The sequence below is a fragment of the Urocampus carinirostris genome, chromosome 18 (genome assembly GCF_059441175.1).
Source record: "Urocampus carinirostris isolate Australia breed hairy pipefish chromosome 18, RoL_Ucar_1.0, whole genome shotgun sequence".
NCBI lineage: Eukaryota > Metazoa > Chordata > Actinopteri > Syngnathiformes > Syngnathidae > Urocampus > Urocampus carinirostris.
In genome coordinates, this window is record NC_142366.1 from 4,835,772 (window position 1) to 4,853,529 (window position 17,758).

Below are 17,758 nucleotides of genomic sequence, written 5' to 3' on the forward strand. Positions count from 1 at the left end.
AACCCCACAATAACTCTTTCAGTGCCAGATGTTCTCTCATTTGGGAAGTGCCGGTCCCAGCCTATTTTTGTCATTGTGACTCAATTTTAAAGGCATACAGAAAATGTAGCTCCTTTGCCATATAGGCATAGGACACATAAGAAGAAAGTTGGAACCCTCAGCTTTTATTAGATGTAAATGTAAATGGTCTGCATTTATATAGTGCTTTTCAAGTCAATGAAGACCTCCCAAAACGCTCTACAACAGGGGTGTCAAAGTCAAATGGACGGAGGGCCAAAAAAAACATTTGGCTACAAGCCGAGGGCCGGACTGTCCAATCTTTACTGAAACCAAGATTTAACCAGCTGAAAACATAACAAATATATTACAATATGATTGGATAAATAAAGCAATATTTTCTTATGACTGTCAGTCATTTTTAATTTCGGCAGGCACAAAATACAAATGTCCTTTACATAAAAAAACTCATAACATATCTCATAACAACAACTCATAACAATTTTCTATCATTCAATTATCTGAAATTATCATCTGTCCTGCTCAAATGTACATTGACTTTCCTTTCTGTGCTTTCTCTGGGTTAGTGGGAAAAAAGGAATTACTGATTAACAAATAATAACAATCAAAAGTCATTTTCGCTGCTAAATAGGAGACAATTTTATCAAAAGACTGTTGTCCACATCAAGATCTATTTTCCATGAAAAGCCGAAAAACAAGAAACACTCCCAGGAACGCAGTCGGCAAACAAAAACAACATAGTCAACATAGACAATAAAGCTTTAAAATTCCCGAGGGGAACAACCGAAAACAAGACCTTTATGTGCATATTTAACTTTTAAACTTGAACGGAGTAAAAACTTCAAATGTGTACTTGCACAGGAAACATTACTGTATTATTACTGTATTTACATACATTTATATACATTACTGTATTACTACAACACTACATTACTTGTTTGAGGCTGACGCTGATACTTGGCAGTGCTTCATCTTTTGCACAAGTTCATCAATGTTCGGGGTCAGGCTCTGAGCTGAGGAAATCCTCAGAACTGAGTGAAGGTGTTCAGCAGTAAGTCGACTTCTGTGTGATGTTTTGTTCAGTTTCATTAAGGAAAACAGTTCACACAGGTATGTGCTGCCAAACATAGACAATGTTTGAGCAGCCTGGGTGCGCAGCTAGGGCATTGTGTCGGGGAGGAAGCACGCAAACTCCGCAGCACCCACTGCTGCGTATTTTGCCTTCAGCGCATCATCGCATTGTAGCTCAATCAACTCCATTTGGAGGTTTGGCGGTGAGCTTTCCACATCAACGGCAAATGGATTGCTGAGCAGTGCAAACCTGCTTTTTTGTGCTTCAAAGTCAGCAAATCGGTGTCGAAAGTCAGCAGCGAGTATAATAATTTTATCAGCAAACTCTGCGCTCGGGAAAACACTGGTAGATAGCTCATCTTTCAAGGTCTGACAGCTAGGACAGGTGTTTCGAGCTCCTCACGAAGCTCGAAACACCTGCGCAGCACCTTTCCCTGGCTTAGCCGCCGGACCTCAGTGTGATAGGGCAAATCACCATGCTCCGTTTCTAACTCGCACAGAAATGACTTAAACTGGCGGTGATTTAACTGCGCATGTGATGGTGCTCATTACATCTTTCATTTTCAAGGCTTTACCACACAAGGACTCTTGGTGTATGATACAGTGATAAGCTGTCAGCTCACGTGTGACGTTTTCCTTCTGCATCTTCTCCCGTATCTTTGCCACCAGTCCACTCCTGTGTCCACACATCGCAGGTGCTCCGTCTGTTGTCGGACTCACGAGTTTTTCCCAAGACAGCTCCATCTCGTTTACACATCTTGAGACCTCTTCATACAAATCATGTCCAGTAGTTGTGCCGTGCATAGGACGTAGCGCTAACAACTCCTCTGTCACGTTGAGGCTGGAGTCCACTCCGCGAATGAAAACTGACAACTGGGCAATGTCTGAAATGTCTGTGCTCTCGTCCACAGCCAGGGAATATGCGATGAAATCTTTCCCCTTTGTAACAAGCTGCTCTTTTAGATTGTTAGACAACAGGTCTACGCGATCAGCAATGGTATTTCTGCTCAGGCTGATGTTTGAAAAAAGTTGTCTTTTGCCTGGGCAAAGTTCGTCACAGACTTTAAGCATACAGTTTTTGATGAAATCCCCCTCGGTAAATGATCTCCTCTGCTAAAATAAAACTGGCCTTGACAGCAGCCTCGCTTTGTGACTGGGCTTTTCTGAACAGACCCTGTCGAGATTTGAGACCTCGTTTAAATTCCTCGACCTTCTGTAGCCTTTGTTCTATGTCCAGAATCTTGGTTTTGTCCGTGTGTTTTGTCTCATGATGCCGTCTCATATTATACTCTTTCATCACCGCCACACTTTCTCCACATAGCAGACACACAAGTTTTCCAGCTACCTCCGTGAACATGTACTCCAACTCCCACCTTGTTTGAAAGCCCCGGTTTTCAGTGTCCACCTTCCGTTTAGCCAGTGTTGATGGGTATCTGTAAGATAATTTTTGCTGTTATGCTATTGACTGCTGCTGAATAAATTAAACCGCCTCCCGCTGTGCTCCCGCTCGGCGCGTCCCCGTTGCATTGTGGGAAATGTAGTATTCGTGCGTACTGCGGGCTGCTGGCTTGCAGCGGCCTGCGGGCCGGATCTAATAATATATTGATATCGTCACGCGGGCCAGGTAAAACCCTCTCGCGGGCCTAATGTGGCCCGCGGGCTTTGACTCTGACATATGTGCTCTACAATGTCCCTTTTACACACTAACTAACAGATAGCAGCGTCAGCCTTGCAAGGCAACTACCTGCTATGTTCCTAACTTTGACCATTGTGTAGGAAACAACAGTTGAACATTGCTAGGTTGCTAGGTTTCTTGAAAATATTCTTTTTCAAAAAAGTCTTTTTGTGAAAGGATGTATTTCAAGCAAAACTTTAACTTCAGTGCTTTTCTTCTTGTTGCATTTGATATCTAAATAAAGCTTTCTCTAAACACGGGGGGGTTCACTTCACATGATGATGCCATACAAACTAATGCCAGCTGCCATTAGTCACAAAAGAAAAGGAAATGTAAAGGAAAGTAAAGCCACCAGAGTAGGTGTGTCGTGGCTTGTTTTTTTTTTTTTTTTTTTTCATTTAATGCGAGGTGTATCCGGCCAGACTGCCAGGAAACATGGAAATAATTTCAAACATTTACAAGCATGTCACCCAAAATGCAAGCACTTTTCAAACCTTGAAAACACAACTTTAAAATTCAAGCATTTTCAAGGATGCAGATATTTTATTGGATGAATTACAATACCTTTTTCTCGATTCAGTTCAGAAGATCATGTCCTTTATAAATAATTAGCATGTCGATAATACAATACTATATTTCTGTACTGTGTTTATTGGCTATGTGTCCCAAAGTTTGCAGTGATGCTACAAGACAATGCAAAAACAAGATAACTATGGAAATGGAGCTTGCCCTTTTGAAGGACTACAAAGAAGTCTCACGAGTTGCTAGCCTTTTGCATGGCCAAAACTAATCGACAATCAGAACTACTATTAAAAATAAGGAGGCAATTAAAGCAAGGATATATTTTAAGGACATGACAATTCTTACAATTCTAACTCCCCCTTCTTCATCCACCCGCTACTCCACTCAACCAGCTCAAGTCACATCACACCGATGGTAAATCAACATACATACTTTGTTGGTTGTTTTCCACCTGAAAACTTGTCTTGAGAAAGCTACACCCAGGTGTCTTTGGAGTACCACCTATCTACTAGGGTCTTCATTTGAGCACCCTGGACCATTCATGGGGGAGGGCTGCGTGGATAAAAGCTTATTGATGGGTAGCATTTGGGGGCGTGTAGCAACTTGCATTGTGGGAAAGCCCGTCGTAAGAAATGACACAGGCTATTTTGGTTATTTTTAATACATGTGAGCCCTATCACTTAGCTTTCATTTTGTTACAGCCACACGCTGGACAGAGGGAGTACTGCATCTTGTTTATTTACCACAGCTAACCTCATTTATTCAGAACTTCAAGACGTGCAAACGTGGAACATGTAAGTTGAACTTCAGGTTCTCGGTAAAGGAGGTTTTTGTCTGCGATGTTCATGGGCTACTTGTTGGGAAGTGGGATAATGAAGCTAGCATGTATGTTTTAGTAATGTAAGGGGAAGAGGTCTCTATTTCTTTTCCTGTATCCTCTTAATATGCTCTGTATTGCCCACGAAGACCTGGTTTGAACAAATTCCTGCAAATTTGTGTTTGAGAAAGGGTCATCTCAGGAACACCCAGGTTCAACTCCAAAAATAGGCAACGTGGATGAGGACAGAAGCGAGTAAGTGGAGGAGAAAGACGAAAAAGCTGAAAAAAATGGAGGGGGGGTTAATGAGCACCAGATGCTTTACCTTCGCTAGAAGTCGCATTCTTGGGAGCTTTGGTGGGTGTGAGGTCAGTGCTGGAACTTATGTCGGATGAGATGCTGGAACTCCCTTTGCCTGTGAGAAGCAGAGCAGAACGACAGCTTGAAGATGACAAACGAGTTTCTGGTCTTGTCATGTTGTGTTGTGTTTGCCGGTTTTATCGCTTCTGTGACAGCGATGTCGCGTCGGTTTGGCTTTCTACTGATACTCGGATCCAGAAAGGAGCAGTTGCGAATCTGTTAAAAAAACATGATTGTGGATTGTGGTTACCCTAACCATCTAACCATATCAGAAACCATACTTCTCTAATCCTCTAACCCTAACCCTGTAGCCGTAACATTAACACCCCAACCTAACCCCCAAACCCTCACCCTAGAAACCTAACCCAAACTCCAATCCCCCCAACCCAACACCTTACCCTCTAACCCTAACCCCCCAACCTCTGAAACCCGAAACCCTAAGACTATAGTCACCAACTCGCCTAAACCCAAACCCTAATCTTAACTTTAAACCCCTAACCCTACCCCTAATCATCTAACCCTAAACCCCTAGACCTAAGATCGTCTTAAATATGATGAAAAACACAATACACAATAAAAAAAAGTAAAACAAAAGAAAAATGTCAACAATGCAGCCTCGGAATTATATCACTGTTTTGAAATGGTTCAGTCCATTTGTTTTCTTGCACTGCTGGCATTGTTTTGTTTGAGTACCTCGACCATCAAAATGGCGGACAATTATGTCAGCTTCCTCTAGGTAAGGCTCATGTTATGGATAATAAATGCTAATTTATCAACCTAGGAGTATTTTAGAAAATGCATGTTTACATGATATTTTGGGTATTTTTTAATGTTATTTGAATCATTTTTTTATTAAAAACGTGACGTTTCTTAAACAACTACGAGGTGCTAAATTATACACACTGTCCCTTTAAGTCAAGCTCTTCACAAGAAGAATCTTCCGCCACGGCGACTGCAGACCGCCGTCTGTCTGTTGGCTTGTTGTTTTATGGCCCTTCATTCCTGGGTCGGGATCATAAACACAGCCCTTGTGGCTTTTCCGACACAGTATGTGCTTCGTCATGTGACCCGGCCTGAAGAAAAATGAAGCCTAGGTTTCTTATCAGAACTAAAGCTTGATGACGGCAAAAGGTAAAGCTAGTTGAATTGAGTTTACCATAAACCGAAAAATGTACGACAATCTGTTGTGTCCTCCTTCCTCTCCATCCACCCACCAACTCCACTGTACAAGCTCAAGTAACGTACCATCAAAGGGAAATAAAAAAGTATTTTTCCTTAGCATGTACAGCATATTTATATTTAATGTTATTTAATCATCTCTCTTCTCATTAGCTGCACCGCTTATCCTTAGTAGGGTCACGGGGGTGCTGGAGCCCATCCCAGCAATCATCGGGCAGTGGGCAGGGGACACCCTGAACTGGTTGCCAGCCAATTGCAGGGCACACAGGGACAGACAACTCGCTCGCGCATTCACACCTAGGGACAATTTGGACCGGCCAATCCACCTGAAATGCATGTCTTTGGAATGTGGGAGAAAACTGGAGTGCCCAGAGGAAAACCAAGCAAGCACGGGGAGAACATACAAACTCCGCACAGGTAGGCTGGTAGCTGGATTTGAACCCACACAGGACGTTCACAAGACCTTAGAACTGTGCCGCACACGCGCTAACCACTGCGCCGCCGTGCTGCCCATTATTTAATCATATGCATGGATATTACACATATGTCTTGCTTACTACACATGTGTCAAAATTGTTGCCCGCCACAACATGTTATGTGGCCTGCGAGAGCTAAAAATGTCAGAGCTAAAAATAAATGGGTCAAAAAACTGCTTTGCCCAAAAACTACATTTCCCACAATCATTGTTGACTGTGACATTCGCGAAGTTACAGCTCAGCACCACTGCACACCAGTATAATCTGTATTGATGAGTGGAGTTGAAAAATAAATGATCCTAAAAATGTTCAAGAAGATTTCATTATACAGTGATACCTCTACCTGCAACATAGATTTGTTTTTAGATCGGTCCGCATCTAAACATGCTTGTATCTCAAGCAAATTTTACCGGTACGAAATAACTGAAAACCAATTAATTGGTTCCTGGCGATCCAAAGACATCCAAGTTAACCCTGAATAACTATACAATATTGTTGATCATTAAAAACACATTTCAATAGCAATTGAACAAAAAAAAAAATACAGTAATAAAAAGACAATAAAATTGTTTGAAAGTCCTGGTCTCTTGTGATAATGTATGGGAATTCTCGTTACTTGGATTTTCTCTCGAGCACAAAATTTTTGCGTAAAAGCTCTTTCATATCGCAAATTTTTCGTAGTTGTGCCTCCTATGTAGAGGTATCACTGTATTCACTGTATTGGGAGTTACATTTTTTCAATGCAACTGTAGTGTTATAGACTTGAATATTCGATCGATTCAGAGTTATGTTACATGAAAGAGTAGTTACATGTATTTTACAAACCAATTACATCACTTATACATTTATATGTTACATTTGGCCCTTGGTGAAAGTGAGTTTGACATCCCTGACTTACTACATACCATTTAGTAATGCTTTTATCGGGAATACGGTGGGCTCTGAGCTAATTAGCATACGTTTTGATCATCCGCTATTCAGCAATTTCAATTTTGCTATGCCCACCTCGGATTCATCTCGTATGCCCGGGGTCTTAAGTACATTGATAAACAAAATTTCCATGTTTTATTATCATTGCATTAACGGAGTGTTTCTCTACTGGCTGGTGGGGACCCAAAAGTGGGTCGCGGACCCCCGTGTTAAGTGAGTCATCGGCCTTTGCCTCGGCAAAATAATGCTAAGAAGAAGAAAAATAAAGAGACAAATACACTCCTCAACAGTCAATGGTTATAATGACCTGCTTGATCTCTTCTTCCTGTTCAGTCAATCGGCACTGTCTCAAATTGTGTTTGAAAGCAGCCACATCTCATTTTATTGTGATTTTGTAGGTTTTGTTTCCTTTTCATGCTCATAAGAATGTGTCCCAAGAATGTTTGTGATAACAGAAAGGAATAGTGGAAAACAGTGACAACAACCATTGAGTCGAAGAAGGAAATGATTGAGAAATAAGAAAATGGTGTACGAGTGTCTGATGGAATACACAGTAAATAGTTTAAAAATGCTATATTTTTAGCGTTTTACTGGTTTATTAATCCTCATTATCTACATAATTATTGTAGTGTTTTAGAGCAGTTTTAAAGGGCAGCTTATATTTGATGTAGGCTTACGAGACCATATGCAGTACTTGAAATCATATTGGTTTTGCTGGTCATTTTGTTTTTGGGAAAAAAAAAAAAAATTCCACCATCTTTGCTTCAAACACCACAATTCTTTCATTTGGCTGTTCATTTGACAAGGGGATATTTTTCTTGATTTGGGTCACGGCTTGTAATTAGGGTACTGTGGTGGGTTCTGAAGTAAGACAGGTTGAGAACCAGTGTATAATGGATAGTTGGAACTCCACGCCTTTCAAAATAAAATGTGTTTTCCTTCCTCTTTTTTGCCCTACTTAAGTTGATATATGAGAACTTTCTGCCAATAAACACACAAAAAGTGTTTCACCGAAATGGAATGCGGGCCAAATTAAGGGAGGCGACTAGAAAAAAAATTATTATTACAAACTCAATCCCGCGATAAAATCTCCTGACTCGAAAAGTCAGCCTCACCTCTACGTTATGATTTAAAACTTTTCCGATGCGGATTCGCTCTCCTGAAAATCTCGGCCCGCCGTTATTTCTGTCTGCCCGGCCGAGATGTTTGCACAAATAACATTCCAGCGTGATCCCGTCCTAAGTCAATACCAGCAGAGAAACACATTGAAATTTGCTATGTTTAAAATAACAGTGCAGTCACTGCTTAGGATACTCCAGGGACTGGACCAAGGGTCTCTGGACCCCCCAGTACCGGGATTGACCTTTGCCAAGTCCGGCCTGCACTTTTATATTTGGCAACCTCGACTCCAGGCTAAAAATGGTCTGTAAAACCAAAGCGGAGGACTGTTATGATGATGTCACCCCTGGGACCCCGTTTTTGTCTAGTTCCACTTAAAATAAGTTCTATTTAAAAATATAGAAATCTTCTGTTAGCTTGATGTTGACCTAAAAGCATAAAACTTCTGTTAGCTGGATGCTAACCTATGATGGAGAAGCCCTTTAGGCGAGCTGGAGGATATTAGCATACTACATCCTGAGAAAATTCACCTTGGAACCCCTTTTTGTGTAATTCCACTTAAAATATGTTCCACTTGAAAATACAAAAACCTTATAGTTGCTTGATGCTAACCTACACTGCAATAACCTCTTATTGAAGAAGATAAGCAAACTAGAAATTGGAGAAGATAAGCAAACTAGATCCAAAAAAAGACACCCTTTAACCTCGTTTATGTGTAGCTCCACTTAAAAAGATATAAAACTTATGTTAGCTTTATGCTAACCGATGCAGACCCCGACGATGAGCGAGACAACGTTTTTGCTTTTCATTTAACATCACTGTTAGCTTTAGAATCTATGGCTAACAAATATGGTACAAAAATACAATATGCTATTACAGACTCACAAAGTTTAAGCGCACCTTATTCCAAACTTATTCTGAAGTCCAAAATGAAGAACCTGCAGCTGGTACAAAATGCGGCAGCGAGGCTTTTAACTAAGACAAGAAAGAACAATCACATTACCTCGATTTTAGCTAACCTGCATTGGCTTTTCTGTTAGCCCAAGATGTGATTTTAAGGTTCTGTTGATAGTATATAAAATCATGCATGGACTTGCTCCCTCATATCTTTAAAATTTAATTTCCCCTTTTGATCCGATCCGGAGCCTTCGCTCTCACAATGCTGGTATACTAGTGATCCCAAGAGCCAAGAAGAGAAGCGCAGGTTCCTCCATACAGGCCACGGTGTTGTGGAATGCCCTGCCCCCTGAGATTTGATCTGCAACCTCAGTGGAACTGTTTAAATCTAAGCTTAAAACCAATTCTATTATGTAGCATATGAATAACCTATATTTCATGTTGTCAATATCTGTGTATTATTTGTTATTGCAACATCCATTGCAGCCTGGTCATCCTGGAAGGGGGATTACCTCATGTGCAGTCCCTTCTCAAGGGTTCTTCATTTTCCTCATGTTGAGGTTTTTGAGTTTTTCCTTGCCCTTCTGTAGGTTTTAGATCAGGGGATGGTGCAATAATAGTCTGCGGTTTGCAATAATATGTGGTCCGTGCAGCCCTTTGAGACTCCTCGTGATACAGGGCTATACAAATAAACATGACTTGACTTGACTTGACTATTAACTACACTGTTAGGTTTTTGGTTTAGGTAAAAGATTAGTCTTGTTAATTATGCAAACTTCAAATGTATGTATTGTAAATGTTTTTAGAGAGCTATGAATTTTTTTTGTATTCTTAACAAATATATTTGCTTCTTTTAGTATTATTAAAAATTTCTCACGCTAAATTTCAAGCTTTTACAGCAAACGAATATCTGCTCAAAATATTCTCCTCTTAATATTGATTAATGGTATCAGTCCTAAAAAACCCACATCGGTCGATCCCTAGCATATATAAGTCACTGCTCAGCTTGTCAGATTTAACAAGAAGTGACAACCATCTTGAAACAAGCACGCTTGGCCTTTAATTTGGCAATCTTAGCCAGTATTTTTTTTTTTTTTTTAATTTCCTCAAAGCGATCCTATATGACGCTGTCATTTTTCCAGCCAGAAAGTGAGAACAAACCCTCAGGAATCTTTTTTAAAAAATCGTTTAATGATTAGATTTGAAGCAGCTTTAGACGATGCTGCAAAAAGTGAACCGCCATTTGCCGACACAGGCATCAAATGAGATTCCTCTGGCGTTTTTTTGGGGTTTTTTTTGCATGTGTCGTCCAAATGACAGCAGCAGGCAAAAAATCTCAGGAATTGTCTTTTATCAGCGCCAAGAAAATTTCTGTTAGCTTCACTTTACATATGGTACTTTAAAATGATAGACTTCAAAAATCAAATGTTTAGTCTTGTTCTACTGAAAAAAAATCTGAGTGAGAACTTGAAGCCCGTGTGAGTGTTTCTTTTTCTCCCCTTTGCTTCAATGTGATATTAAAGTTTCACATTTCTTGACAGTGAGAGAGTGCAAACAGCTGCTAGCAAATGCATGGAGGAAAAATAAAAGAATTAGAACACTACGACATGTGCAAGCCTTGCATTAGGTAAGCACTTTCTAATACAAGGTCAGTAATCTTTTGACCCAATGAGACATAATAGCAAAATATTATGATTTTTTTTATTTAGAGAGGAAGAGCGACGCACCATAAATTTTAAGACAAACTTCAGCAAAACCACCAAACCCGCTCTCCAGACAAAAGCTTATTTTTCAGTGCTCTTTAAGTTTCTGTTAGGTTAGATAAATTGATAAACTTTATGAAATATGAATAATGCCAGGGCTTGTGACCTATATCAACAAACAAACCACGTTAAACTTGTCTGCTTCCAGCAGTTACTTAAGATGGTTGAGGCTCATTTTGACCTGAATTTTTTTCATAAATATTGGTTTCAAAACAAGGTACACGCAGAGTTCTTTGGTAAAAATGACACAAAAAAACTGCAAATGAAAATGTAATTGATGTATTTTCATTCAGCGAGTGAGAGAAAGTTTCGTTCTTGTTGTGTGTTTTTTGTCAGGCCCGGGAGACAGTTACGGACCGTGATGAAATTGTTACTGGTCTGTGGCCTCTGTCATAAAATGAATAATATGTGGTCCGCAGTATAAAATGAATATGTGAACAAAAAAAAAAAATCAGCATTTCACTAGACGATGGCATTAGCCCTTCACCAAAAACATTTTCAACAGTGAACATACATGATTTAATGAGCTTCAATACAAATGATTCTGTATTGACATTAAGCCAAAACGGGGTCTGTTGATGTGACACGTTGACTGTAACTGTAGGTAAAACTGTGCCCTTTAGATACTGAACCGAACAGTATTTTATATTAGAGTATGTTGGCTATGTACGCACCAAACATGACCTGTGCACAGATCAAACATGGCATTGAGCGTACCTAAACTTACAGTAGGAATTGCAACTTTAACATTTTGTCACCTTAGGTTCCCGAGACCTGTTCTAGCACAGCTAAACCAGCAATGTCCAAAGACGGGCCCAGGGGTCAGTTACGGCCTGTTAATAAATTGTTACTGGTCCGTGGCCTTTGTCATAAAATGAATAATATGTGGTCCGCAGTATAAAATAAATATGTACCCAAAAAATTCTGCATTTCACTAGTCAGGGGTGGAGAACACGTGGCTCTAGAGCCGCATGCGGCTCTCGACCAATAAGACTCATATTTTCTATATACTTTGCCTTGTTTCATGTTTAGTTTTTTTGTGTGTATTGAGGGTGGACACTTTCCTTGAAATCAACACAAGAACAATACTTGTTGTATTGTAAGGGGAGGAGTGTGTTATGGAAAATAATGTGTTTTTAAATGTGTGTGTGATGGGTTAAAAATTTCGGCTCTTTGTATCATACTTGGTTCGACAACGCTGATGAAGGCAGGAGCCCTTCATCCATCTTTCTTTTGGCTTTCTGTGAGAATTTTAGGCCACCCCATTTCCAACCGGGTGACTGTAAATAAAATAAGCCATTATCTGCACTGCTTATCCTCAGTAGGGTCGCGGGGGTGCTGGAGCCCAACCCAGCTGTCTTTGGGCAGTGGGCAGGCGACATCCTGAACTAGTTGCCAGGCAGTCGCAGGGTACACAAAGACAGACACCCATTCATAGATTTACTCATACCTAGGGACAATTTGAACCAGCCAATCAACCTGACATGCATATTTTTAGAATGTGGGAGGAAACCGGAGTGCCTGGAGGAAAACCACGCAAGCACGGGAGGAACATCCAAACTCCGCACAGGAAGGCTGGTCGCTGGATTTGAACTCACGACCTCAGAACCACACTATCCACTCAGCTGCCGTGCTGCCAATATAATAACATATATCATTTAATAATATCAAAGATATCTAATATGCATTTAAACTACTTCATACATTCCGGATTTGTGTGTGTTTGTGTATGATTTATAAGCTCCAAAACAGCTGAACCAATTTTCAGGGGAAATTGACACAGTTGTACTTTAGGCCTCTGGGAGTGTTTCAGCTGGATTTTATGTCAAGGCACCATCATTTAATATCAACAAATTTGATTAATACCCGTTTTCATGTGGTCTAATTACGTGAGGTCTCTTATGCCTTCTGGCGGCCAAATTGGGTACTGCAGCTTGACCGCCAACTATTCCAAGCAATCGAATCCAATCTTTTGTCCGCCTGGCACCGCCAGGCTATTTTGCTAATGTTTTTTATTTTATTATTATCATCACTTTTTTGTGGCCCTTTTAAAGAGAGACCTGTGTCAAAATGCATACTATTTAATTTATCACACAGATCACCTCCGTACTATTAAAATTAATAATTCACTGCAATGGTTGCAAAAGTTAGAGTTTAAAGAGCAATTTTTTAACAACAACAACAACAAAAACTAAAAGGTTTCCACCAGGTCTTGAACCGGGTTCCCAAACTGTCCGGCTCCTGCAGAACCTTTACATGTATGTTATTTTAGCATACCTGTCCACCTTGAGTGACTAAAATAAATAAAACTCAATCTTAAAAATCATATTTCTCCCCAGCGTCAAGAAGAAGGATGCCTCTCGTCTCAATAAACTGGCTAGGAAAGCGAGCTCTGTTGTGGGCAAAGAGCTGGACAGCCTAACAACAGTAGCTGAGAGAAGGGCACTGGAAAAGCTGCGGTCAATCATGGACAATCCATCGCATCCACTACACAGCATTATCTCCAGACAGAAGAGCAGTTTCAGCGACAGACTGCTGTCACTGTCTTGTTCCACGGACAGACTGAAGAGATCTTTTCTTCCTCATGCCATGAGGCTCTTTAACTCTACCCGGCAGAGTAAAAGCCCACAGTAAACCACACCACCTACATTGCATATTACCGAATCTTATTGCAATATGTATTCTGTGTAGCACTATTTAGTTATTCTATATAACACGCTACAGTGGGCATTTGCACGTCACACTGGGTATTTGTATATTGTATTATTTTTGCTTTATTATTGTATTGTTCTCAGCTCAGGGATGCTGCTGGAAATGTGAATTTCCCTTCGGGGATGAATAAAGTATCTATCTATCCATCTATCTATCTATCTATCTATTTTTATTGAAATACTTTCCTCCCGCACGGTGTGAGCTACAAAAATACCCTTTATTTTGTACTTGATTTAATGAGGGTCCAATGCTTGCAGTGAAGCAAAGGAATGATAACCTGGAAATGAACCTTGCGATTAGCAAGAAATACAAAGAAGGCAGATGAAACACTACTTTTGACAAACTGCATGGCCGTAACCAATCAACGATCGAGACTATCATTGAAATAAAGAAGCGGTTAAAGCAATGAAAACTTCTAATTTCATATTGATCCTCACAATTGGTAGTTTAAAAAAAATCAGTTATAGTTTTAATAGGCTGTCTCCTCACCCCCTCTGCATCCATTCGCTCCTCCACTTTACCAGCTCAAGTAACATCACACCAAAGGTAAATGAAATTTAATTTTCCCTTTACATGTATATTTTGTTATGTCCAGTGTTCATTTCATCTCTGAAAAGTGATGGGTCCTGGGGACTCGCATGCTCAAAAATCGATGGGTCCCAACAGAGATCTATAGGTCCCCAAAATGTAGTGTTATCGAGGTTGAAATTGTAAATCGGCGACAAATATTAGTTATAAATCTATATATTCATTAAGTTTTAATCATCACAGTTTATTGGTCATACAAATCAGTTATCACTTCAAGATTTTTCAGTTCACAACAATATTGTACATTATACACAATAATATTGCTGTAATATTTGTCTGTATATTCATGCAGTTTTAATCATCACAGTTAATTGGTAATACAATGCAGTTATCACTTCAGATTTTTCAGTTCACAACAATGTTGTACATTATACAAAATAACATTGCTGAAATATTTGTCTATATATTCATGCAGTTTTAATTATCACAGTTAATTGGTAATACAAAGCAGTTATCACTTCAGATTTTTCACTTAGTATATTCTTCGTGGTTTGCTGTCCCGCCACAGTTGTAATGCCTTCCCAAGGTCCAATCCATTATCATCCTCCTCATAGCGCAACCAGGAATATAATTTAGTCCATTTTGGCTGAAAAGTCTTTTTTTTGCTAGGAGTATTCTTTTGTTTTTCTTTCGTCGAGTCGTTCGCTTCAACACACGTGTTTTCCTTCCCTACCCGATCTTCCGAAGAATTTCTCCGCCGTTTTTTTCGTGCTGGAATTATTGCCTTTGTTAACACTTTCTGCATTATGTTTCGACCTTTTATTGACACTGAAGAAATTACCAATTTTGTGTTGATTTTCACCTAATACTAACTGTTTTTTTTTCAGAGGCATACTTCTCTTTCACTCGACAACAAACACCACAACAATGACGTAATCTCGGAGCAACGAGATTTCGTTTGCCGAGATCGGCGTGCAGACGAAATCTCGAACCGCGAGACCAAAACAGCAATAACGTATCTGCCTGACGAAAAGTTGAGTGCGGTAAATCTTTGTTAAAAAAAAGTATCGGGTAGTAATGACAATTTTGTGTCCAAAAAGTTGCGTCCCGGGGACGCACGTTAGTTTGACACTATGTGTCCCCAGCCAAAATGATGCGTCTAGGACGCAGGGACGCGGGCAAACGAGAACACTGTTATGTTGTTTGATCATAATGAATTTAATTGTCTTTGTACTGTACGCATGTAAATGACACATACTCAGTGATTACTTTTGATTAGTTTGTTATTCTAATGATTTCATATGGGGTACAGTTCGTTCAGAAGACACTACTGATTTAACATTAGCAGTGTGGAAAAACTACTGCCCACGGGCCTCAACCGGGCCTTCAGGCTTTTTAATCAGGCCCGCCAGACCAAAGATAAGACAAAAAAAGGATAACTAAACCATTTTTTTTTTTTTGGTACCAATCTTGTCCCTAGTGTGTATGTCCATAAATATAGTTATCACATGGCATGAACATATTGTGCCAACATTTAAATAATGTGTTTTTTCTGCATTTGCAATATTCTCTCATATATACTGTATGAATATTATTTATGGTTGGTTGGATCCCTTAACAACAAGGGTCGTAGGGGTACCATTTCCTGTGGTGTGTCCTGGGCAAGTACAGCCTGGTGGTGCCCATCCCTCTCTAGACCAACATATGTTTCCACCTGGTCTCGAACCAGGGACCATTCACGTGATTGGAAAATGGGCTAACCACTGAACTACAGAAACATATGTTAATCAAATGTAATGCAAGAAACATTTGCATTTTATTAAATGTAAATGATCAAACGTATTGCTTAAAGGTAGGTCGCGTCGTTTGAGGTGGCTTTAAAAAGTTGAAAGCTGAATATTTTCTCTATTTAGTATGTGTCAACAATGCCCAACTGAGTTCAAAGAGCCTTTATATATATTTTTTTTTTCCACTGCTGGTATCTGCTTTTATCTTACATTTAGCACCGCTGCCCCGGAACTTGGAACACATTAGGAAGCAGGAAAGGGTGGAGGGGGTGTAGGGTTGGAGAGTGATTTCATGCCCGTTCGTTTTTCTTTCTTTCTTTTCTTTTTTTTTCCGGTTACTGTAGCCTGATAATGATAGTAAGAAAATGACTGTTTTAAATATAGTCCAAACACCAACCCAAACCCTCATAAAAACGAAAAAGAAGAGTTTGAGGAATGAGCTGACTGAGGCTGCGATTATGACCTTAAGTAAAGAGATGGCAGCAGAGAGTGGCAAAGTTTTAAGTTGTGGACACAACCTTGAAAAGAAAGTTGAGTGTAATAATATGATTTTTAATTGCAATTTCATGAATTTGTATATTACTGAACGAATAAAATATGAAATGTGCATATGAAGAGGTCTGTATATTTATTTATCAATACGTATGAGGAAAATGGATATCTTGTTTTCTTCATTCATGACGTAGGTATCGGATCCAAACAATAAAATCAATCAATATTTGGACAATTGTTGGAACAAAATGTGGCTTGCCCACCCCCGACTATTAGTTTCTACCCCCGTTATACGGCAGTTTCTTTTTCAGATATGATTCGTGTCGTATCCCGGGGTTATACTGTATAAGAAGTCTTAAGAGGTACATTTGATTTAAAAATGACTCCGTGCATTGTTGTCGACGCCTTTCTCGCAAAATTCGCCCCAGTTTGCGTTTTAATCGTTAGAAACGTGCTCATTAAAAAATATGTTGAACTTTGTAGCACTCACCCTCGCTTCCGTACAGTTTTCCGTTGTTGGAACCCATTTGAGAGGACTCATAGTTTAGCGGCGGCACCGTGGAATACACAAATCCTTAATCCAGATGTGGAGACCGGACAGACACTGCAGGGCCCGGCCATCACTTTCTTTCTTTTTCTTGCAGCGTTGCACAGCGCGTCTACATCCTCTCCTCTCTTTTCCTGCACATGCGCACAATATGTTTCCAGTTATGGAAAAAAAAGTTCAGTTCGGAAAGGGGGAAAAAAAGTTGTGGAGGTGTCTTAAATGGCAAGCAGCTGTTATCGTCTGCCCGCCTCGATAATAACTTGCGGGACGCCGTGCGCGCACACGGGGCCCGACGAGACTACGTGCGCGCCCACAAAGACTGACTGGACCGTGTGCACGAGCCACCTCGCTCACTTCTGGGTTTAAAGCGACCGCAGCACCCCCCCAAAAAAAAGGAAAAGAGGGAAACGTTTGCAAAATATGTCGAAATTAAGAGACTATTAAAATAAAAAGTAGATATCCATACATTTCTGTCAATTGTGCCTTATTTGATCCAATGTTGAAGGCGGCGCTAAAGTAGAAAGTAAGTAATGAAATACTTCTGACGGTCAACACGTAAACTACACAACTTAAATCACGGTTCACCCGTGTTGGAACAACAACATACCTGTCAACCCCCACGGCTCCATGCCCGTACAAACTGTCGTATTTTCCCTTACAAATTAATCTTACACCATATTTTTTTTTGGAATGATGCATGATGGGTAAACCCCAGGCGGCAGACGCATGCGCACAGTAGCATCAAACCGCTCGCTTCGTCTGCAACGGAAAAAAACGATACCGAGATAGAGGCTACCGCGGCAAACTCGTTAGACTTGATTGATTTGCCGTTTCGTGATAGTCGGTGTTTACCAGATGGTACCCA

The 17,758-nt window shown here is 40.2% G+C and overlaps 1 protein-coding gene across 1 annotated transcript in view; it reads right to left on the reverse strand.

Moving 5' to 3' along the window:
- The window catches only part of LOC148348088 (F-box/LRR-repeat protein 7-like), a 34,047-nt gene extending 16,867 nt beyond the window's left edge, over positions 1 to 17,180 (reverse strand). The window contains exons 1-2 of the mRNA XM_088322322.1: positions 16,837 to 17,180; positions 4,429 to 4,518 (exon numbers count right to left, since the gene is read on the reverse strand). Of these exons, the coding sequence (XP_088178448.1) occupies positions 4,429 to 4,518; positions 16,837 to 16,873 (127 nt within the window). The 5' untranslated portion in view covers positions 16,874 to 17,180. The remainder of the gene's footprint in view (positions 1 to 4,428; positions 4,519 to 16,836) is intronic.
- Between the last annotated feature and the right edge of the window lie 578 nt (positions 17,181 to 17,758).